General features: G+C 33.4%; 1 protein-coding gene across 8 annotated transcripts; it reads left to right on the forward strand.

The window, feature by feature from the left end:
• The first annotated feature begins 264 nt into the window (after positions 1-264).
• Positions 265-21,360, forward strand: LOC114402239. 8 transcript variants are annotated; one of them, XM_028364736.1, is made up of 28 exons: positions 265-390; positions 538-748; positions 1,358-1,470; positions 1,613-1,739; positions 2,159-2,257; positions 2,343-2,411; positions 2,519-2,653; positions 2,728-2,796; positions 4,626-4,681; positions 4,809-4,968; positions 6,250-6,414; positions 6,890-6,974; positions 7,515-7,748; positions 7,854-7,948; positions 8,066-8,108; positions 9,111-9,262; positions 9,974-10,084; positions 12,416-12,484; positions 12,597-12,740; positions 13,453-13,527; positions 13,615-13,791; positions 13,929-14,014; positions 15,021-15,075; positions 16,027-16,152; positions 18,761-18,874; positions 20,609-20,725; positions 20,823-20,928; positions 21,016-21,360. In XM_028364736.1, the coding sequence occupies exons 2-27, from the start codon at positions 629-631 to the stop codon at positions 20,886-20,888; spliced, it is 2,862 nt and encodes a 953-aa protein (XP_028220537.1). In that variant the 5' UTR covers positions 265-390; positions 538-628; the 3' UTR covers positions 20,889-20,928; positions 21,016-21,360. The 8 variants fall into 8 exon arrangements, with proteins under 8 accessions (XP_028220537.1, XP_028220538.1, XP_028220539.1 ...); XM_028364737.1 differs by having other exon boundaries at positions 2,343-2,402; positions 20,823-21,360; XM_028364734.1 differs by having other exon boundaries at positions 266-390; positions 20,823-21,360.
• The last annotated feature ends 1,940 nt before the right edge of the window (positions 21,361-23,300 follow it).

The following is a 23,300-nucleotide window of genomic DNA, read 5'->3' on the forward strand; positions in this document are numbered from 1 at the left end:
TTGATAATTTGAATTGACAACTAAACCACACCAAAAATATGAATTCACTTTCATTTACAAATAATTCCATAAAATTCTTTAAAAAATAGTATATGTCTATTTTGTCAGTACTACTACTTTAAAAGACAAATAAAATAAAATAAAAAGATTCTCGTCTCTATCTCTTTTTCCTTGCATCCCTTTCCTTTACCTACGGAATCGTGCAAGAGAAGGAAAAAAAAAAACAGGAAGCGTGTTGGGACGCGAGTGAGGCAAGATCATAATAATAAAACTCAAAATTTCAGAAAAAAACGCAGTGAAAATATATATATAATAAAAGCGTGCACGGGCGAAAAGACGTGCAGTAGAAGGTGAGAAGAACTGGGTGGTGCAAGACACGCCCACTCTCAGGCAAGCACGAAATACAGAAAAAGATTCCAAATTTATTTTAATATACTTTTAATTTTAATTTTATTTTTTAATTTTCCGGCACCAACCAAAAAACAATAACAATACTAATAAGACGTCGTATTTTTTTTCTTTTTTCTTTTTGGATAGATTCCGTCGCATTACACTCCACTCCACCAAACCGAAGAAGAAGAGTGATTCCTCTCTCGCAAGCAAATATCGAACAAGAGAGAAAACGAAAATGGACGATGAAGTTGTTCAGCGAGTGTTCCATGAAGGAGGACGCGATTACTTCCAGCAACAGCCTTCGACTTCTTCTTCGTCTTCCTCTTCCATCCTCCAATCTCTCCCTCTCCATGTGGTATATTTAGCATGCAGCAATTTCATAATCGCTTTTTCTTATTCTCGCTTTCTCATTTCTAGATGATATTATAGGCTTTGCTTGCAATTTGGATGAACTGAGTTTGGTGTGTATGTGTGTGTATACATCCAGTGAAATTTATGTTTTCCCCGTTCTTCATTTTTAGGGTTCGAATTTCGAAACTTAATTTTATAGGCTGTCTTTTTGTTAACACTTGATAATTTTAGGTATCGATAAGCACTCCTAATAGCTGAAAGGTATAATTAATATCCTTTCTATATGATCAGTTCACTGTCGTTCTATCTTAGATGACTGTGAGAGATAGAGTTTGCTTATTATTATGTCGAAATTTATATTTTGTGGTTTGAATGATATTGCTGTTAATGCATGTTGAAATTTTACATATGGATAAGTACAGCTAATAGCTAAGTAGTAAAAAATTGATTTCCATCGTGATAATCATTTCACTATTATCTTAAAATTGTGCATTAATATTTTGCAGTTTGAATGGAAATTCTATTCATGTATATTGAACTTTTGCATGCTTAATTTTTCATGATTATTGAAATTTGTGCTAAGTATTGCTAAAATGTGGATGAAATGGTGCAGTCTTTTGATCATGGATATTATTTGTTGGTAAAATCTATCCAAGAACTCCGAGAGAAAAAGGATGGCCTTGTTACGGTTGGCATTGGTGGACCAAGTGGATCTGGTAAAACAAGGTAACAATCCCCTCAGGCCCCAACTGACATTTCTAATAAAACTAACATTTGCCGATAAAAAAACAAAACTGATAGTGCTGCCAATGAAGTAAGGTTTATGCTGCTGTCTTATTTGTTTTTTTCAATTTCATGGTCCCTGAAGCTTAGCAGAAAAGGTAGCATCTGTTATTGGTTGTACTGTTATATCAATGGAGAATTATCGTGTTGGAGTAGATGAAGGGAATGATTTGGATTCTATAGATTTTGATGCCCTGATCAAGAATCTTGAGGTTTGCATTTGCTTCTCTTTTACATTACCATTCCTAAACTGCCAGTCTGGCCATCCTTTAAATGGTCCTGATGTATTTGCAAGGCTGATCCTTACAAAGCCGTTAAATTTTATGCTTTGCTTTTTGGCCTTTTCTAGCTTTATATGTTATATTTGTAAAGACTTGCATTCCTGAAATCTGATTCTGACCAAAACTAACAACACGAGATAAAAAAAAGAATAGACTGTTGGTGAAGTACTTATCTGCTTGTTTTCTTTTGGACTGAAACAGATTAGGTTATGTGTCAATTTAACATGTACTGTTTAGGACTAGCTTATGGTTTTAGTAACAAATGCAAATGAGTCTTATGTGTTGCTCTGGGAAATTTTTTTTCCTTTTTATTTTATACTTTGTTAATGAGCTTCCTCTGTTTTAATTAGGATTTGACTAAAGGCAATGATACATCAATCCCAGAGTTTGACTATCAGGAAAAGAAGCGTGTTGGCTATAAAGCAATAAAGAGCGCTTCATCTGCGGTGGTAAGCTAAACTAATTGTAGTTTTGGTTTTGGAGGAGTTCTGTGTTTTTACTTTTTAGTTATTTTTTTTATACAATTGGTTTCAGGTAATACTTGATGGCACATATGCATTGCAAGCAAAACTGCGGTCTTTACTGGATATTCGAGTTGCTGTGGTTAATTGTTTTTTCTTTTTTCTTTGCAGTAATTTTATGTCCTTCACTATGTTTTCAATTTCTTACAAGTTTCAAAATAATACAGAGCATATATTTTTATAAATCAGGTTGGTGGTGTTCATTTTAGCCTGCTTTCTAAAGTTCGCTATGACATTGGGGATTCTTGTTCACTGGATTACCTTATAGATAGCATTTTTCCATTATTTAGGAAACACATTGAGCCAGATCTTCATCATGCACAGGTTGGTTCTGTTCTTATTCTCACCTCTAAATTTCACAACTAATACTTTTCATTTCCCTTGCCCTTTTTTGGCAGATCAGAATTAATAACAGCTTTGTCTCATCATTCAGAGAAGCAGTCTACAAGGTTAAATGCAGAAGTGAGGTGTGTCTGTTACCAATACATTAGTACTAATGATTGTATTCCTGTATGTGAATTTAATTTTCTGATTAGTTGTCTATTAGTAAAGGTGCAAACAAGTCTATCTAGCCAAGTTGAGCACTTGAAGTTCAAGCTTGGCTCCTGAAAAAGAAAGGTTGCTCATACTTAAGTACTTAACTCATTTAAATGAGCTAATTAAAAGCTTAAGCTTGGCCTTTTTAAATATGAAAGTTTAAAATGAGCTAAATTAAAAGCTTAAGCTTGACCTTTTTAAAATATGAAAGCTTCTCCTTGAATTAGTTTTAATGTTTATCAAAGATGAATGAAGATGATAGTTTTTTTTTTTTTAAAATAAGTTTAATGGTTTCTTATTTAAAATATACAACAATAACAACATTAGCTTTATCGTCCTAGGTGAGGTTGGCTAAATGAATCATTTAGATGCCATTTGCCCCAATCAAAAACCAAATGCTTAGGAATATTATTTATCCCTTTTAATAATTTCCTCCGATGTCCTTATTCTCGTCTCTTACCCTTTTCACAAAATTAGAAACCATGCAATCTACCCTTTTCACCAGTGTCATTGGTGACCTTCTTTGCACATGTCCACACCATCTTAATTGATTTCTTGTGTTTGTGTATGTGAGTGTATAATGTGTACGAACTCTAAGTTTTTGTGAAATATATGATTTGGTATGTTTTAATTACAACAGTTTAGTATGGGATCATTTCCCTTATTACTCATTATTTAGTTTCCTTATTAATCAGTAACTGATTGATCTTGTAATCAATACCGATTCCCTTTTCCATATTATAAATAGCATGAGGTGTGGTCTACATTGACACACAATATTAAACAGTAAATAACACTGTTACATGGTATCAGAGCTTAGGTTATTCTTGACAAAGGAATAATGAAAATTGTTCTCCGCTGGGGACCTACTGTCCCCCATGGACCTTTCTCTGTCCTTCTAAGGTTACCCTCCTTCTCTTCAAAAACGTGTGTGTAGTACTGCACACCTTTGCTGCTGTTTGACAGCTGTCTCGGCATCCTTTCGTTGACGACCACTAGCGACCACCGTCGCCTCTCCCTTCATGGCTACCAAGATTCCTTCAGACTTTGCTTTTGCAACGACGTTCACCAACATCCCTCGCACAAATACATTTTGTGCGCAACTTTCTTTGTGGGTGAATAGTACCTGTGCCCACTATTGGGCCTGTTTGGCAGCCAATGCGCCGCCCTCTTGTTGGTCTGCATCAGCTACCTTTCAAGAACGCCACGCTGTCCACATGCGCAGCCAACTCAACAGACCGCTGCAGTGACTCTACACAGGGTCCTTTTCCGGCGAGAGAAGTTCACGCACACGACACGTGACGCATCTCCGGTGAGAGTCACACTGGAATCCCCTCCTTTCGCCTGAGGGTGTGATTTTCTTTATTCACGGGTGAACACCGTTGCAACTACAGGCCTTCGTTGGCTGCCGCCAAGGTTTTTTGACGCAACCACACAACTGTAACTGTCTTTATTTTTGTTTTTGTTGGGTTTACCACATTTGTAACAACCTTGGTTCATATGACATATATGCTCCAGCTTGAGGGGGAGTGTAAAATATATGATTTGATATGTTTTAATTACAGCAGTTTAGTATGGGATTATTTCCCATATTACTCATTATTTAGTTTCCTTATTAATCAGTAATTGATTGATCTTGTAATCAATACTAATTCCCTTTTCCATATTATAAATAGCATGAGGTGTGGTCTACATTGACATACAATATTACACAGTAAATAACATGGTTATAGTTTTTAACTTTTAAATTTTGCAACAGTCTTCAGATGGACATTCGGGTTCTGCTTTTCAAGGAAATGAAGCCCAAACAGATAAGTTAGTATTTTGATTATGGAAAGAATGAGTTTGGTGGTGACTAGTGTATTTTATCTTTAGACATTTCTTACTACAGTTCTAATATGTAGAATTTAAAATATTATCACTGAATTTGTCTTACTTTCAGTTTTATCGAAATGTACCTTAGACCACCTTCAGCTAGTGAAGAAGCAAGGATAAATGATTGGATCAAAGTGCGGCAGTCTGGAATTAGATATTATTTATCACTTGGTGACCAGAGGATTGTTGACAAGAATTTCATCATCAGGCCTAAAGCTGAATTTGAGGTATGAATATTTTCCATTTGTTTTTCATTTTATTCATTTCCTTTCTTCTGATAGAAAAACGAATAAGCAGCATGAGTGGGATGTATCTCATATGCACAAATTAGTTAAAGGATATATTACCAAAGCACTGTATCTTCCCTCTAGTTTAAACCTGTCGATTACAACAAAAGTATGTATTAAGTAGAAGGCCTAGATTTTTATCCTGTCTCTGCTTAAAAAATGGTATGCACAAATTGTAAATGTGCCCTTCAAGCTTAGTTGGCACATTAAAATAGTTAGCACTTGACTTGCTGAACATATTTCCTGTGGCCATGAGCCCATCCCACTACTTAGATGCTGTCCTGTTCAATAATGCTGGGAACTTAGAACTTTAAAGGCACAAGTTAGTATCCTTCCTAGATAGCACTATTCAGTCCAGTATGTAAATTTTGGATAGCTTCATCGTTGGATGGAAATTAGAACTACGGTGTAGAAATTATAGTGTTTTTTTTCTTAATTATAATATTAGACATTTGAGGAATGGTTTCTATATTTTGATTTCTGGATAAACCAGAGGCTACATCTTTTTTTTATTTTTTTGTGGTTTGAATTATTTTTTTTTAAAGTTAATGTCTTCTTAATTTTTGGGTTTGGAAGGGAGTCTGCAAGAGGTTTGACTGGTATTGCAGAATAGGGATTAGAACTGACCTTTGTCAACATATCAATGTTTACATTTTTGAGAAAGACTTCACTTTGAATGACAATGACAAGACAAAAATCATTGTATTCCATTGAAGTATTACAAGATATATATATATATATATATATATAGAGAGAGAGAGAGAGAGAGAGAGAGAGAGAGAGAGAGAGCAACTTACTCCAAGAGTAATGAGTTACTTTTCATCCTCACCATTTATTTTTTCTTGAAATCTAATGGTTGTAATGAGTAATTAATCTTAACCATTAGATTTCAAGAAAATGAATGAAGTTATATATATATATATATATATATATATTGTCAGGATGAAGTTATACATGAATTCAGAAAGTGTAGATTTGGAATTAAATTGTTTTCATTTTATCTTATTTACATGGTGTTTTTTCTTTTTCATTAAGCTTGATTAAAATATTTTATTTAGTTTTGGTTCCTCTTCCTTGTATACTTCTTACACTTCTAATGTACCTTGGTTATGTCTCCTTTAGCATTTTATTCTGATAAACTTATTATCCATCATGAAAAAAGAAACCTACTCTTTTTTAGCAGATTTTTGTTTGCTTTGTATGATATTAATGTTGGAACAGGTTGGTCGAATGACATTGGGTGGATTATTGGCTCTTGGGTACATTGTTGTTGTTAGTTACAAGCGTGCCTCCACAACTGTCAATAATGGCAAGGTTTCAATGTCTTTTGAAACTATTGATGTTCTTGGTGAGACGTTCATGGTGATGAGAGGAACTAATAGAAAGGTATGTACTTTTTTCCTATCACACTAAATTATGTTCCATTTAAAATCCAATCTTCTTGATTGCATTTACTCTTTACTTTCAAGTTACTCATCAGTCATCATGTTCACTTTATGCAAATAATCTTATTGTTGATTTCATTATATTTCCTGTTGTTTTCTTGATTGATGAAGAGTCTAATAATCATATAAATAAGGGCTAATGCTCTGTATTACATTTAAATTTCCTTGTTTTCTTCTCAGTTTTTGGAGGATTTCTGATCCTTGCACAGTGAACTTTTTTTCTTGAACAATTTCTTATATGAAAAGCTTTGCTTGGTCCTCACTCCTCGTAGAGCATGATTGTTTTATTTCCTTCCATTTTATATTAAATAGAATTTCTTTTCCCATGTTCTTTGCTTTCTGCTCACTCTGATTAAGCATTTTCTGGTTGATAATATGCTGAGTTACTTATCTGAAAGATGGAAAAAAATCTGCAGACTGTCAGAACAGAAGCATTAAGGATGGGTATTAATGGACCTTGGATTACTAAATCATATCTGGAAATGATTCTTCAGAGAAAAGGTAGGGATTTGGATGCTCTCTCCATTTAATACAGTTTATGGACATTTAATTAATTCTGTTTTTTTCTTTTATGTGATGGTGACTGCTATAATAGGAATATTTGTTTGATTTGAGGAGTGAGGACAACATTTTTGGTCAATTAGCTTCATGATGACTTGAATTGTCTAATCAGTAGATTATCTTATTATCAAGACCAGTACAAAGACAGGCATGTAGTGCCTGTCTGTACACATTGTTATTTTAATTTTATTTTATAAATGCTAATTTTTTTAAAACAATTTTTATTGTTTAACAGTTTAATATAATTAATTTGACATGAGAGTATGAAAGAAAATAAATAGTGAGTGGTGTAGTGGGTGGTTTAGGGAGTTCTTAAAGGGAAAAGTGGTCCAGCAAATTGTGGAGACCAAAACGGGTATTATTCCCTTTATTATAGTTATAGATTATAGATAAAAACAAAAATAATTTCCTTATGTTTCATTGACTTGTATTTAACAATGAATTGTGATTGTTGTTTTGCCTTCTCACTTTCACATGCAGGTGTACCTCGTCTTAGTACACCACCACTTGTGTCTAATACAACTGTGGCTGGTAGTCAAGAAACTGTGATCGCTGCACCAAAGCCAATTCGTGTTACCCCTAACCTTGTTACTGGGATAGATGATTTACCTCAGCCGTGGACTCGATCCCCGACAAAATCTAAAATGGAACCTGTTGCGGCTGAATGGCATTTCATATCTTCAGATTCTTCCCAGCCTGACAACTCAGTCCTAGGTATTTTCCTTGAATTGGAGAATGTATCTATTTTTGGAGATAATTTCCTTCATGCTTACTTAAGATTTCCGTTATATCAAGACTTCTCTCATGAAGCAACCACAGACCCTTCATCTTTCAGGGATAGTATTAGGCTTGCTTCAATGCCTGATTCATTTGACTTGGATAGGGGATTGCTTTTGGCAGTTCAAGCAATACAAGTAAGGAGCAGAAACTTGTAAATTTCTTCTGTGCCTCATGTTTTGAAGATTACTCCATAGGACATGCATATTTATATGCTTGATGGAATTCTATATGCTTATTTATCTTTGTTCCAGGCATTGTTGGAGAATAAAGGTGTACCAGTCATAGTTGGAATCGGTAATATGGATGTTTCTTGATACCTCATCCTCCTTCCTTTGTGTGTGGTTGTGCCTCGCCCCATTTACCTGGATTGACTTCAACTGTCTCTGTTTCTTGTTGGAACGGGATTCCCTGCAGTCAAAAGCATGTGCACAAAATCTCCTCCCTTAAGTTTCATCTTTCATACATTAAAAAGTTAGTTAAATATTTGCACAAAAATATTTAAACCATTGGATCTTGAATGTTTCCTGCTGTCACTTTGCTGACTGGAGGGAACCCAAATCCTTCCCTGTCCCTTCAATTAGAAAATGACATGCAGTTAAAAATTAATACTCTTTCTTCTGGTTGTTAAGTATTTTTTGCTTAGTTTCTTTTTCTATTTGGGTAGATAGGGAAGGAGACACAAAATGGGTACAGCTGAATTAGTTTTCATGCAGCCATGCTCCCTGCAAAGGGAAAAAAGTATACAACTAGCTGGATTACAGAAACAAATCTAACAGCAAGTGGAATAACTTTTAATTATAAATTTATGAATAAAAACGAAAGTCTATATAGGGAGGCATTTCAAAACAAGTGTAATGTTATTTGAGGTGAAAAATAGCTAGTGAACTGTATAAGGTCAATTTAGTTATTATCGTTTTGGAAATACCGGGTTGGTTCTTCACATGCTTGCTGATAAAGCTGGAAGCTAATGGAGCTGAACCAAGATATGCCTATCTCAAACTTACCTTAACAGGAAATGGAGCCCATTTTCTTGGCTCAAGCTCAGCTCACCTTAAGCTCATGAGCTACTCAAATTTAATAAGCCTTATTGAGCCTTTTATTAGTTGAATATTTTGGTCCAATAGTTTCAGCTTGAATTCGTATATAAAAATCATATTGTGTCTCTTTTTCTTTTGGTTACTGATGTACTGAATATTGCTAAATCAATTTTCCTTCATCTCAAAGGGCTCAAAGCATGCATTTTAACAGCTCTAGTTCTGATAAAATCACTGATCCTGAGGAATTTGTGCTTTTCAGGAGGTCCAAGTGGGTCTGGGAAGACTAGTTTGGCTCATAAAATGGCAAACATAATTGGTTGTGAAGTAGTTTCACTGGAAAGCTATTATAAACAAGTAAAGGATTTTAAATATGATGACTTCAGCGCACTTGATTTATCCTTGCTATCAAAGGTAAGCTAATTGAATAGTTTAGATGCAGTTGATTGGGTTACTCTGCATGATAATTGATTGCTGTTGCAACTTCATATACATAACTTCTTGTGTACTGATTTCTGTGTAAAATTGGATTTATTTCTTCTGAGAAATGAATATTTTTTGATACTTTTTTTAACATAATATGTTAATTAAGTGTCACTACCTCTGGTTGCCATTAAGTGTCACTATTTTTTGATGCTTAATTCATTTACCTTCTTATTTTCTTCTACTATAAGTGCTTATAGAGAAGTTTATCTAAACAAAGCCTATGTGAGGCTAGTACATGGATCAAAAAGTAACATGATCAAAACCCAAAATTAAAAACAAATCATTTTAAGTTTAAAAATGTCATTTTGGTCCAGAGGCTCTATTTGTCATGGTCCAAAAACTTTATGGACGACCCCTTAATTGATTCCTTCTGCAAAGTTTGTTGGTAATGTCTTGTTTCCTAATTGTGTCTTGAAGCAGTTAAAATAGCCATTGTTTTGCATTATTGTAAAATTCTTTATTTCTTTGCTTTCTCCATTTTGTTGCTCAAATAAGATGATGGTATTATCTCTATTTACCAAAAAAAGGAAGATTGTAATATCTATTTGCTTTAAATGCTTGGTTAGTCAAAGCTTTTGGATATTTTCAACCATGTTACTAATGGATTATTTAACAGTCTTATTCCTGAGTCCCTTGCAGAATATTGATGACATAAGAAATGGTCAAAGAACAAAAGTACCTATATTTGACTTGGAAAGTGGTGCTCGGAGTGGCTTCAAGGAACTTGAAGTTTCTGAAGATTGTGGAGTGGTCAGTTATTAAACTATTTCCCCCAATGCCTGAAATTTGTTTCCTCCATTATAACTTTGCTTGTGAGATTTTACAGAATGGCCTGAAGTTGAAAAGATATTATCTTCATTGCATTTTATTTTTACAAACTCCATGAGAACATGTCTTAGTAGATTTTGAATTCAGCGCTGATCTAAATATTAACGTAGTGATGGATTATTGCCATGGTTATCAAACTCTCGAGTTAACTTGCTAACTCTTATGAGTTTACGAGTCCACTTGTCCTTTGCGAGTTGACTCTTAAGTAAACTCTTTTTTTAGTAGACTCTGGGTAAACTCTATAAACTCTAAGTAAACTTGGTAGATTCTTGAGTTTACCACCGAGTCATCGAGTTAGTAAGTTAAAAAAATTAGACCAAAATGTAAGTCATTTTTGATTGTTTTCTATCTGTTTAGCATTCAACATACATTCATTTAGCGTGTTATTCTCAAATACAAAATTCTCACCTTTAATAACATCAAACCCTCGATGAGAATGACCTATCACTACTATGACCTCTACAAGTTATTGTCTAGTGGTGATGTATCATTACTAGACTTGGTTATTTAAATATTCTGAACTTTATGATTTATTGTTTTGCTTTATTATATTGTTGAAATGTTTAATTAGTATGTTATTTATAGATATTTTGTTATTATTTTTATATGAAGTAGACTCTTATGAGTCTATGAGTTAAGTCTACGAGTCGAGTCTATGGAACTCTCACGAGTCTGCGTAAACTCTCGAGTTTGATAACCTTGATTATTGCTGAACTTGAGATAGTCTTTTTTGCTGTCAATAGCCAACCTTTCCAAATGCGACTACTATCGCATGCCAATGTAGTAATATTTTTTTATTTCTTAAAGATCCTTGGGCTTAAAGTTTGAACAAAAGGCAAGCTTGCTTGAACCTTTTGCTGATATTATATTTAACTAGAAGGGAAAGAAGAATTGAACTCCGGATAACTTTGTCAGAGAAGTTTGATATCATGTGGTGGACAACTTTTCCAAAAGATTAAGCTATTAGGTTTAGGCCTTGGAATTTTCTTAGGCTCTTAGCTCTAACATTTGTTTGATAGTATACCATGTTTGTTTGACCTGCTTATATCTTTGAAGTTACCATGCCAATAGCTGCTCAGGAGTTTCTCTAAGAATGTGGGTTTGGGTCCAACTTCATAGAGTTTGAAGGCTGCCATGCAATCCACGTGCGAAGCCAACATAAAACACTGTCGCACACAACCCCATGCAGGGCCCTTTTCCGGCGCATGAAGTTCATGCACATGACATGTGACACATCTTCAGCTAGCGTCACCCTGGTCTTCTCTCCCTCTATCTCAAGGTGTCCCCGGTGGACCTTTTCGCTTTTTTTTTTTTTATCGGTGAACAATACATGTCATCACCAAAAACCGTCGTACCGTTCACATGCGCAGCCAACTCAAAACACCGTTGCCTGTGACCTCACATAGGGCCCCGATGCGTGAAGTTCATGCTCACGGCGCGTGACGCATCTTTTGTGAGCGTCACACTAGTGTCCATCATCATTGTGGGCTGTCGTTGGCTGCTGCTGAGCCATGTTATCCGGCACAGCCACATGACTCAAACTGGCTTTAGTTTCTATTGGGTTGACCACATTTGTAACAAACTCGGTTCATATGACATATATGCTTGTGCTTGAGGGGGTGTTAAGATTACATATTATTCTGTTAATTATGATTAGCGAGAAATTAGGGATTTGTTCGTTATCACTCATTAGATTGATTCTATGTAATTAATGTAGATCCTAATTGCTCATTATAAAGAAAGGATTTTTAGTGTGGTCATCTTTGACACTCAACATTACAGTAAATAACACTGTTATAGTTTCCAAATGGTTTTAGAGCTTAATCCTTGATAGCTTGCAGGCTATGATGCTATGCTAAAAGTGCCTCCTAAGAATCAAATCACTATTGATCTGGTAAAAGGAGTCATTGATACACTGAGATACTAACTGCTGTATGGTGTGATTGCTGCATCCTTGAAATCCCACGCCACACTGGGGTTGGGGCTATAGCAATTGATTTGTCCCAAAAATGAACTGTACTATTTACACTTAACATCTAAGAAGTTGTCTCTATCCACTTTTTACTTGTTTCCTGTTTTCTCACAAATCAAGGATACCGAAAAAACGAAGTACAGATATGCATGATAACTTGACATTTTATATATTTTGTCTGCAGAATTCCTGATATAGTTTTCTAGTCATGTAATGCTAGTTCAGTTCTTTATTCCATTTCTTCAATGTGGTTCTTGAGAGTCTCTGTTAATTTTGACCAGATTATATTTGAAGGCGTCTATGCCCTGCATCCTGATATTCGAATATCACTTGACTTGTGGATTGCTGTTGTAAGAATGAGTCTCCATCTTCGAAGGCCATTTTCTGTTTCATCTATTTTTTTATTTATTATTGTTGGGGCTAGGAACTAGCCCCTCACTTTGATTTTCTTATTTGAAACAGGTTGGAGGTGTTCATTCACATTTGATTTCACGAGTTCAAAGGGATAAGAGTAGAGTGGGATGTTTTATTTCCCAAAATGAGATCATGATGACGGTGTTTCCTATGTTCCAGCAGCTTATTGAACCCCATCTTGTTCATGCACATGTTAGTGGATAGTATGCTTTTCCCTCTATATTTTAAAACTGCTTAGGAGTTAATGGTTAAACTTTCATGATTTTAGATTTGTCAGTTGAACCATTAACGATCCATGTAAAGAACTACACTTCCTTACCTTTTATAATGCTCTCTAACTATGCCTACTTTACAATATGTTATTCTGTTAATCTTGAGAAATACTTCAGCTTCACCCATGATTACGGACACTGTAATAAGTAATAACAATATAAAACTTGGTTATTTTGGTTGATATTTATAGTCCGCCCTTTCTATTTGCTGCTCTCACCTGTCACCCTGTTGTTGCAGTATTGTTTCACTTTGGATAATGTTGCTTTTGGAGAATTGATGCATCTATGACACATCATCATTTAATGTTGACTATTTGGAAGCATAGAAATTACTTGGTTTTCAATAACCAGATTTTCAACCTCGAAAAAGTCATGGATGAAGCTTTATTCCATACTTGGTCATGGTTAAAATGTATTGAGAAAGACTTCCATATTCATTTCAACCATTGGTCTACTAACTTGAAGGAAGAACTTTCTTAGCGGGGGTTTTTTGACCTTGTTGTGCTTATATAGTTGGGTTTGGCAGATCACTGCCTATGTAACTACTTGTTCTTTTCTTCAGTACACCTAGTACTGAATTATTTATAATACTATTCTGATTTTTGCTGTGCAAAAAAAATGTTGACTTGCAGCTTAAAATTCGAAATGACTTTGACCCTGTGCTTTCTCCTGAGAGTTCATTATTTGTATTAAAGAGTAACAAAAAAGTAAGTTTTATGGTATTTATCTGTCTATATGTATTATGTGACAAGGTTTTGTTCAACACGTTTACTGAAGATAGCAATAAATAACAGGTAGCATATCAAGATATTGTTGCAATTCTCGATTCAGCAAAATTTTGCAGTTCAGTGCAGAAATTTATTGATATTTATATAAGGCTTCCTGGGATCCCTTCTAATGGGCAGTTGAGTGATAGTGATTGTATTCGAGTCAGAATATGTGAAGGCAGATTTGCATTGCTGATACGAGAGGTTAGAAATATTTATATCTTCCCATTATTTGCTGGTTGATACCTTAACACAATTATACATGTCAATGTATAGTTACTGTGCCATTTTGGAGATCTATTTTATTTGAAAATTTTCTTGTTATTTTGTATATGTGTCAGCCTATCAAAGAAGGGAACTTCATCATTCAGCCTAAAGTGGATTTTGATATTAGCATTAGTACGGTTGCTGGTCTTCTCAATCTTGGGTAAGCCATACTTCAATGCAAAAAGATATTCTTACCCATTTTTAAATCTTCAGTAAATGTACGACTACTATGTTTGATGGATTAAGTTCTGATGTTTATTAATAGTGTGAGAATTGTGTGCTACTAGAATTTCTGAATTCTTATTGATGTTGTCCGGATTCTATATTTCTATATTAAATGAAAGGGTAAGTGATTATCATCTATGTTAGTCACTTGTCTATGTTTCAAGCATTGATTGAAGATAAAATTCCCTATGCTGCTATCAAACTTAAAAAGGCAGAAGGAAAAACAATTCGATGCAACAGTAAAGGAGGAGAAAACACCAACAGTCAATGATATCTCTATACTTCTAGAGGCTGGTTCTTTATTTTCTTTTACATTGTAAATAACTATCCAATATAATTTTCTTGTCCTGCTACGGGTCTGTTGTTTGTTGTGATCACTCTGCTTTTATGCTATTAGTTTTGAAGGACCAAACATGAAATTAATGTGTGACAATCATGCTACTTTTCATCTTGCTTCCAGCGTATTTTTCATGAAAGGACCAAACATATAGAGACTGACTATCATTTTATTAAAGAATAAAGAAAATCTTCTTTCATGCTAAAGGGGATTGGCTTTGTCAACTCTGACTATCAATTAGCAAACATTTACTAAATCCCTCAGAGGACCTCAAGTCGACTTTATTTGTAATAGGCTTTATGCATGATATATATGCTCCACCTTGAGGGGAGAATGCTAGGATTAAGCAAATGCTTCACTGTACATTGTATTATTTCTTCACATTACTAGATATTGTAATCCGTGGCATATAGGAAATAGTGCCTATAAAAAGTTATAACTACTGCGCTCATGTGCTATCTTGTATATAGATATGATTAGATGTGTGGTAGCACACAATTCTTGAAAAACATTTTTCACTATCACTCCCTTTTTTGTTTATTTTTGACAGTTAGTGTATTTATGAATCATCATTGATTTATTGATTGGTAGCACTTTCTGTCAGGTACCAAGCAGTTGCTTATATTGAAGCGTCTGCATTCATCTATCAGGATGGAAAGGTCACATAATTTATCTTATGACTTACATTTGACTGATAATACATGTTTCCATTAATTAGTTGATAAAGTTTACAAGGCAGAGATGAACTTGTTCCTGATTTCCTTTTCTCCCAAACCTGGCTGATCTTTGCACTATGGGGATTCAAATCATTTTAACAACTGAATTTTATAATGGATTGTGTTCACTAGAACTTGAGATCAGATTTATATAATGATTATGAATTCTTGAACTGTTAACCATGTATTGATAGCTCTGCTTGGTGTAAGTATTGTGATTGCCAATGAATCAACTGAAGTTTTTGTGAAAATTTATCCAAGTTTATTTTAACATCATTATTTTATAATAGAACTGGATTTTAATGTAAAACTTTATCGTTGAAAAACAACAGTTTTAAGAAGGAAAATGAAAGACAATGGAGAGATGCCAGATTCAGAGGGATGTCCCTAATTACTTCAGAATTGTTATAGAAGTTAGACCTCTATTTACATAAATGTTATGACTGATCAATGGCCTTTATTCCCTTCACTTTTGGTGCCTGTGTACAAATAACTAATTACTTTGGGGTTTCCTAATTGCTTAGTAGAAATACAATATTATGTTTTTTAGCATAATTATAAAAAAAATGATATATTCACCTTGCTCTCACTACTTGATGGTAAGAACTAGTGGATTTTAACGTAAAAATTCACAAATGTGCTTAGTTTATATCTATGCATCCCAAATTGGGCTGCCTAATATATACAAGGCATAAAATCGTTTAATAGATGAGCATGATAGCAGATAAACTCATTTGCAACTACAAAAATAGCTTTCTGCTTAGCTATGTTTATGTATGAGTACTTTTACTTCTTTTTGCCACACTAAAATTTGTTGCATACTCATATTGGAATAATTTATTTATGGTTGCTTTTAACTTGCATTAAAATTTTCATTTTTTTTTTCTGGGGTAGATTCTAATTGAGGTTGATCATCTACAAGATGTCCCTGGCCCATACATTCAGATAAAGGGTGCTAATAAAGATGCAGTAGCAGCAGCAGGTTCAATGCTTAAATTGGATGGTTCATATACTACTAAGGTATTGATTTTCTTGCTTTATTGTACTTCACCTTTTGTCTCTGGTGCGTAGTGCAGGTTCTGGATCAAATAAGTATTTCATGGATGTCTAGGTTGTTACGTTTGTGACACAATGTACCCTGACATATATATATTTATATAATATCATGCATGAAAATGTGAAATTAATTAAAATGATTTTATTCAATAAACATAAAGGAGTTCACGTGAGTAAAAAGTTCACATTCGTGTTAATCACCAAATTAAAACTTATCAAATAAGGATATGAAAACATCTCTGACCCAAAATAAGGCCATCCAATTTTTACAAAAGGAAACAAGTAGCAGAATAACATAAAGTAGTATGTTCAGAACATTATACAAATAGTACAGAAACTCATGTCCCAATGTCACATCCTATCAGAGTATCGTGTTCCAACGTCCTCTAGCATAAAGTTCTTCATAGTCATCCACCTAATCATCTGCTTCCACGGACATAAAGTTCAAAATCATCACAAGATCCAAACACAAACAACACACAGGGAGTGAGCTATCACATTCCTATCTAAAATACGAATAAACAAATACATAAGCAAAATACATTATAAAAATATTTGTCACATAGCTCAACTTACTATAATCCCACGTCACTTCATCACTTTATCATTTAAAACTCATTTTTCAATCATCAATCACATTACACATGATTCACACACTCGGTTCAAGACATAACAACACTCACCAATTTCATAATAAACAATTCACAGACGTTATGCAACAATTATACTAAGACTCAAACCAATATGGAATGTGGTACCATGTTAGTGAAAAATAACACCAAAACACTTAGAAGTACATAATAAGACACGACACACAATGAGTATGTCAGGTTACTCTCATTAAGTAAAATCATAAGGTGACCCGTCAGGATCACTTGTTTTGCGAGAATGCTCTAACTATATGGGATCAACAAAGGCTTAAAATGCATTCAAACCGAGTGTAATTATCTCCAAGGCCTAGACTCCATAGAATCTGGTAGGGCCTCTCCTTCTTGATTCAGGTTCAACCCCTAAATAACTTTTGTATGTAAACACTGCTCATGAATTATACAATACCCACGACCTCACTTATTTTCAAACACATTTAACATAATGCGCTACAATTTAACACCTTAAGTTCCTAACTTAGAACCCTATACTTTCCTTTTAACACCTCGCGCATTACCCTACAATTAAACACTTCATGTTTTTAACTTGGAATCCTACACTTTCCTTTTAACACCTCGCGGATAAATATTTTTCTCAAGGTAAACACTAGTCGGATTACTGTATAATTCACAACTCACAACACAAGTAATATCACCTCAAGTATTAACCACACACTTATTCACAACCAAATTCTATGTCCACAATTTGAACATATCACAACGTCACAATCTATCATCACATGTTTACATGTATTTCACAAATCAACACATTCAATTTATCCATTACACATAGTTTCAATCACAATTTCATGATCCCAATATAACAATTTATCGCGCTAATCTAGTAAATCTTGTCCAAAATACAAACAAGTTATACGAAAATGCTTCTCACAAAATGAAGAGTAAAATCCCTCAACAATTTCGCATAATCATATAGGAAAAATTACAATACAATAAACATCCCAAAATAAACCTCAATTTAATCCTCTAAGGATCCCTACACATGTTTATTCTAACCCTAATTGTGATAAACTCATTCCTTACCTCTAAGTGGGCTCACGTGTGTAGTCCGACAACGATAGCAACGTCTTTAGCAGTTACCTAACATTCCTTAAGTTTTTCCTCTGATTGTTTTGCTAGGATTTCCAAGAGAGAAGGAGAAAAGAGTGCAGCCTCCATTTCTTTGTCTCCACGCAAGGGACGTTTATCCCTTCGCAAACATTGTTTTGCAAAACCCAATGGTGGAATGTGCGAAAATGAGTTCCGAACCTGATGTTCAAATTTCACGACGATTCAAGGTTAAAGAGTTAGGAATCGTAGTTTTACTGGGATAGGTTTGGGTGTATGCGAAAAAAAAAGAGTTACGTGCGAGGAACATTTCTCTCACCACATACATTATTTCACAAATCACAACGATGGGGATGTGCGAAAATGAGTTTTGAACCTGGTGTTCAAATTTCACGACAATCCAACGTTTAACGAGTCCAGGATCGTAGTTTTACTGGGACAGGTTTGAGTGTATGGAGGAAAAAAAAGAGAGGGTTTTGGGAGATGAGAAGGGAAAACGAATTTGAAAGGAAGAGAGCTTAGAGACGTATCGTAAGTATAGAAACTGACATAATGTTTTTATTTATAGTTAGGGTATTCTCAACTTATTATTTACTCTATTTTTTTTTATTATTTTATGAAAAGAAATTATATTTTATTCCCTATCAAATGAATAAATAAAATATTATTTTTATTTTATAACAAAATATATTTATTTTATTTACCTTAAAAATTATTATTTTAATTAATAAAATTATTTCTTCTTATTTATTTAATTACAAAAACTTCATTATTTTTAAATAAAATCATTTTTTAATTTATTTTAGAAAAATGAGGTGTTACAACCTTAATAACTGTTCATGTTTTTTGTTTTGTAGAGTTATCTTGAAATAATTTTGGAAAGACTACCGGCTATAGAAAGAACTTCTGGTGGGATTCATTCTCAGCAATCAGCAAGGCTGCTAGAGATTGTTGAATTTATTCAATCTCAGGTGGTAGCCTTTACTCACTGGACAGATTTTAGTCTATTTTATTTATGGCTTCATCAACTACTAGCCAATTAATTTATTTAACTTTGTTGAAATTATAGGGATATAGGTAAAGGAGTAGAGAAAGAAATTGTGAATAATATTCTCGTGTATTCTGATATGATGCAAAAGATAAACTACTAAGCACTAACTCTTATTTATACTTATCCTAGATTAAAGAATGAAATAAATCATGAAATATAAAGAAATATGGAAACTATTCCTAAGAGATCATCTAAGATACTCTAAATATAATCATATGATATTATGAGATATCCTCTAGATATTCTAACATTCCCTCAAGCATAACCTTCCTAAGCTTGAAGCTTGTTATAAATAAACTTCCACAAAACACGGCTGGAAACTGGAAAGGCAACTTAGGGATGCTAGAGATGTCGGATTATTGTTAGATTATTGCAGCTTTGATGGGAAAAAAACTAATGGCTAGAATGATCAGAAAATAAATGTGTTAGTTGGAATCTTACATGACCAAGAAAGAGATTTTGCTGGAATGATCATTGGTGGAAATTCCTGCCAAGCAATTATACACGGGAAAAAATTAAAATTTTCCCTAGGTTGTCAAAAATAACTGTTGGAAAGCTGTTTTAACTGTGGTCGTCCTTAGCATGCCTTAATTGCAGAGTCTTTGACTCACCTTCATTGTGTTGGGTGTGAGGCGGTGTGTTTAATCCCTAATCTTATAAGTCGATTTTGTAGGATTAAATTAGGTCCTAAACTCATTTTAAAAATAGCTTTTGGAATCTTCAATTGGAATACAAGATACTTAGGAAACCCAAAAAAATGAAGCAAAATATGGGACAAGATGGGTCCCAAATTGCATTTGGGACAGATAGGACTAGATTGCATTTGGGATAGAGAGATCCAGATCACATCTAGAATGTAGCACAAACATGGCCATATTGTATTTGGGACTTCAGACAGATGCAGCGTGTGGGATGAGACTGGACATTGACAGGGCCAGACCACGTCTAGGACTAAGACTGATGGGAACATAGCACATTTAGGATAAAGACTGGTGACACCAGACTGCATTTGGCACAAAAGACTGTTGGAAATAATATTTAATGCACATAGGAATATGTTCATGTATGACATGATAAAATGCATTTATTGTCATTAGTGTTTAAGAAGTTGCACTTAATAGTATCTTAGGATAGTCTCCACTCATGAAATTCAGAGTTAAATATCAAATGGTAGAAAAAGAACCGTGAGAATTTTGATATATACTAGTTGTTGGATGCATACATCTTTGAGGAACTTAGGATTTTGCCTAAGATAGTGTGTGTGAAAAAAAGTGGATGCTTGATATTTTGATGCACGAAATCTTTAACCGTGTAATAAAATGTAACATCAGAAAGGGTAGTACAGCCTATTTAAAAAAATGAATGCTTGACATTTTGATGCATGAAATATTTACCTGTATAATGCAACTTAGCAAGTAAAGGGTAGTGCAGCCTCTTCACTTGACCCGATTTATCCTAAATAGTGGCACCTTGGTATCTATCTGCCCCTTTTTATTCGACACATCCAAGTCATGCTAAAGCTATGCACACCTTCACAGCACCCGGCGACTCCATTGATCCCAAGCTACTGCATTATTGAACTTTTCACATTTTTAAAGCATGCTATATCATTTTTAGGCATTATCATTTAGCGGTATTATGTTGAAACAAACAGGGATGTAGCTCTGCTTCAGATTCCTCATCAAGTAGGGTAGTCTCTCCAATTGAAGGAGTTATTGAGGAAATGCAATCAAAGATTAGAAGGCTTGAAAGGTGGCTAGCGATAAACACGGTACTCCCAAATCCCTATTCCAAAGTGCATGCTGATTTTTTCTCTGTATGAATTCACTGCAATTATCTTGTTTTAATTATTTTGATACTGTGGGCAGGTTCTATGGACATTTCTGATGTCTGCCCTTGTTGGTTATTCGCTGTATCAAAGGAAGCGCCAATAATGATCTTTGGAAATTTTCAGGATCATGTTTTGCCGTTCTGGTTAAGTTACTTCGTATACCGATCCCAATTTTTTAAATGGCAAGTCCAATCATAAACTAACAACAGCAACTAATCCCTCGAGTGTAGGTTCCATTATACATTGTGGTTCATCATTTCAAAGGTTAATTGTTGATTAATTCACACGTACATAATTTGGTGACCAAAACGAGTTTCAGACATGCAGCCACCGCCCACTTCTCCGCTATGGAATTTGTAAATAATGAAAGTATTGACTCAACACACCTATAGACGTTAATGACCACAAGTCCACAAGCTTGTAGCCTGTTCCAAGGTTCAATGTTTGCTAAAAAAGTATTGAGAGGAGGAATCTGGGCTGTACTGTAGAACATGAATTGTCATTGGTCAAGATTACAATTTTTCTTTTAAAAAAACATATGATCATTTAAGAAAGTCATCTGATTTTTTTAAAAAGTAATTCACACCAATAAGATTATTTTTTTTTACTGAATCACTCTGATAAGATTTAATTTTCAATTATTCCTTCTTACTTTCATATGCCTTTTTATTATACATAGAGAGAGAAGAAATCAAATTATACCGGTGTAACTTCGATAATTATTTCATCATTTTTATAAATCTAGAATGTGATTTTTATTATTCTAATCATTGAATTATATCTATATATTACCGATATTATTTTTCCTAAATTGAATATTAATAAAAAAAAAGTAATGAAATGATTTATATTTTAATATATTTTAAAATATATAAGTATATATTAAAAAGTAGTGAGATGCTTAAAAAGAAAAATCTTGTACAAGTTTGGGGAACTATAGTGACGACATTAAGGCAATTTTACTCTTAGGATTGATCATACGCATGCTAAGTGTAGCTTAATTCAAGGTTACGTCTAAGCTTGTTTTGTTTTTTAAATTTTTTGTTCACAAAAGTTTCACCTAGCACCTATACAAGTTTGGATGAAGGATACTTTTTCCTCCTTCCGGTGAATGTTAGTTCCGTAGAAAAAGGTGATAACAAATGAACCGTTTGTTTACTATTTGATATTTGATATGATCCACCAAAACTTTTATAATAGATGAAAAATCCAATGACTAAAATAAAATTGAAAAGAATAAAAAAAACTTTTCAAAACTTAGAGATGCAAGTGTTCAATTTGTCATTTTATGTAAGAGCACAATAAGTTGAAGAGTTTATACCCAAGACGCAATTATAAATTGAAGCTTATTTAGATGGATTAAATAACTTTTGGACTAAAGCACTAATTAAGGTTCATTTTTTAATTTTCCCATGAATTTTTATGTTTATTTATAATCTAATAATTTTAGACGACTCTTGATATATTTTGGATTAGTTTTTGTTTTTTAGGCTTCCTACACCATTATAGTGGTTAGTGGGGTTTTAATTCTAGTGGAAATTTAATTCTTAAAAGGAATAAATTCTTAGTAGGATATTTAAAAGAAATCTTAGTCTATAGTTGAAGTAGATTGAGTTTGAATAAAATATGAGTTTTTTCTATTTTGGGAGAACTTTCATTGGTTCTTGGATAAATAATTTAATATAATTTTATCAGACGATTTGTAACAATCAAAATTATGACTTATCGTTTATCTTTTCATATTTTTTGTGTATGACGTCAATATCTTTTTCTTAAAAGAAAATTACGTTAATTTCTAAATTTGAATTTTTCATATTGATCTACTTATTTCTGTATTCTTATTATTACTGTCCCTCTAATAGCAAACAAAGATCTTATATTAGACTTTCTAAAGTTTCAATTCAATTTGTTATTGGTTATGAAGTGAAATTTATTGGAATTGATCAGAATCAATAAAATTGGTTAAATTAGTTATTTAAGATTTATTTCATACTTATCCATAAAATTAAATATTTTAAGTGATAATTATATCTAATGACACTAGTAATTGAAAGGACAATTTTTCATACCACCGTAACTAATTTATATTAGTAGGCCAATGGATCCAAATATAAGTGAATTATATTTAATGACAGTACTCGCATAAAAATAACCGTGATGTTAGAATGAATAAAGAATATTAAAAAAAACAAATAATTTAATTTTTTTTATGAAACAATTATTAGTTTAATACATATAAAAATAGATTTATCTTTCTTATAATTAGAAAAAAAAATGCACTCATATTTTCTTATACAAAAGACCAGAATGAGTATTATTCTTGATTCTGTATTCTTAACGCTTGCTATACGTGATTCTAAATTTGCGAAGTCTGGTACATTACGTGAAGGAATAGAAACAAAATTTTAAACCTAGAGATATTATGCATTCTTTACCCTTTGTTTGGATATAAAATTTTAACTGAGAAAAGTAATTTAACAGAGAATTTGAATTTCTATAATCTAAAATTCGTTGT

The sequence above is a fragment of the Glycine soja genome, chromosome 20, assembly GCF_004193775.1.
Source record: "Glycine soja cultivar W05 chromosome 20, ASM419377v2, whole genome shotgun sequence".
In the NCBI taxonomy this organism is placed as follows: domain Eukaryota; kingdom Viridiplantae; phylum Streptophyta; class Magnoliopsida; order Fabales; family Fabaceae; genus Glycine; species Glycine soja.

Coding starts and splice junctions, on each gene's coding strand:
- LOC114402239 (XM_028364736.1), top strand. CDS start 629: ATGGACGATGAAGTTGTTCAGCGAGTGTTCCATGAAGGAGGACGCGAT. Junction 2,258..2,342: donor AGAGCGCTTCATCTGCGGTG/GTAAGCTAAACT, acceptor AATTGGTTTCAG/GTAATACTTGATGGCACATA. Junction 2,797..4,625: donor AGGTTAAATGCAGAAGTGAG/GTGTGTCTGTTA, acceptor ATTTTGCAACAG/TCTTCAGATGGACATTCGGG.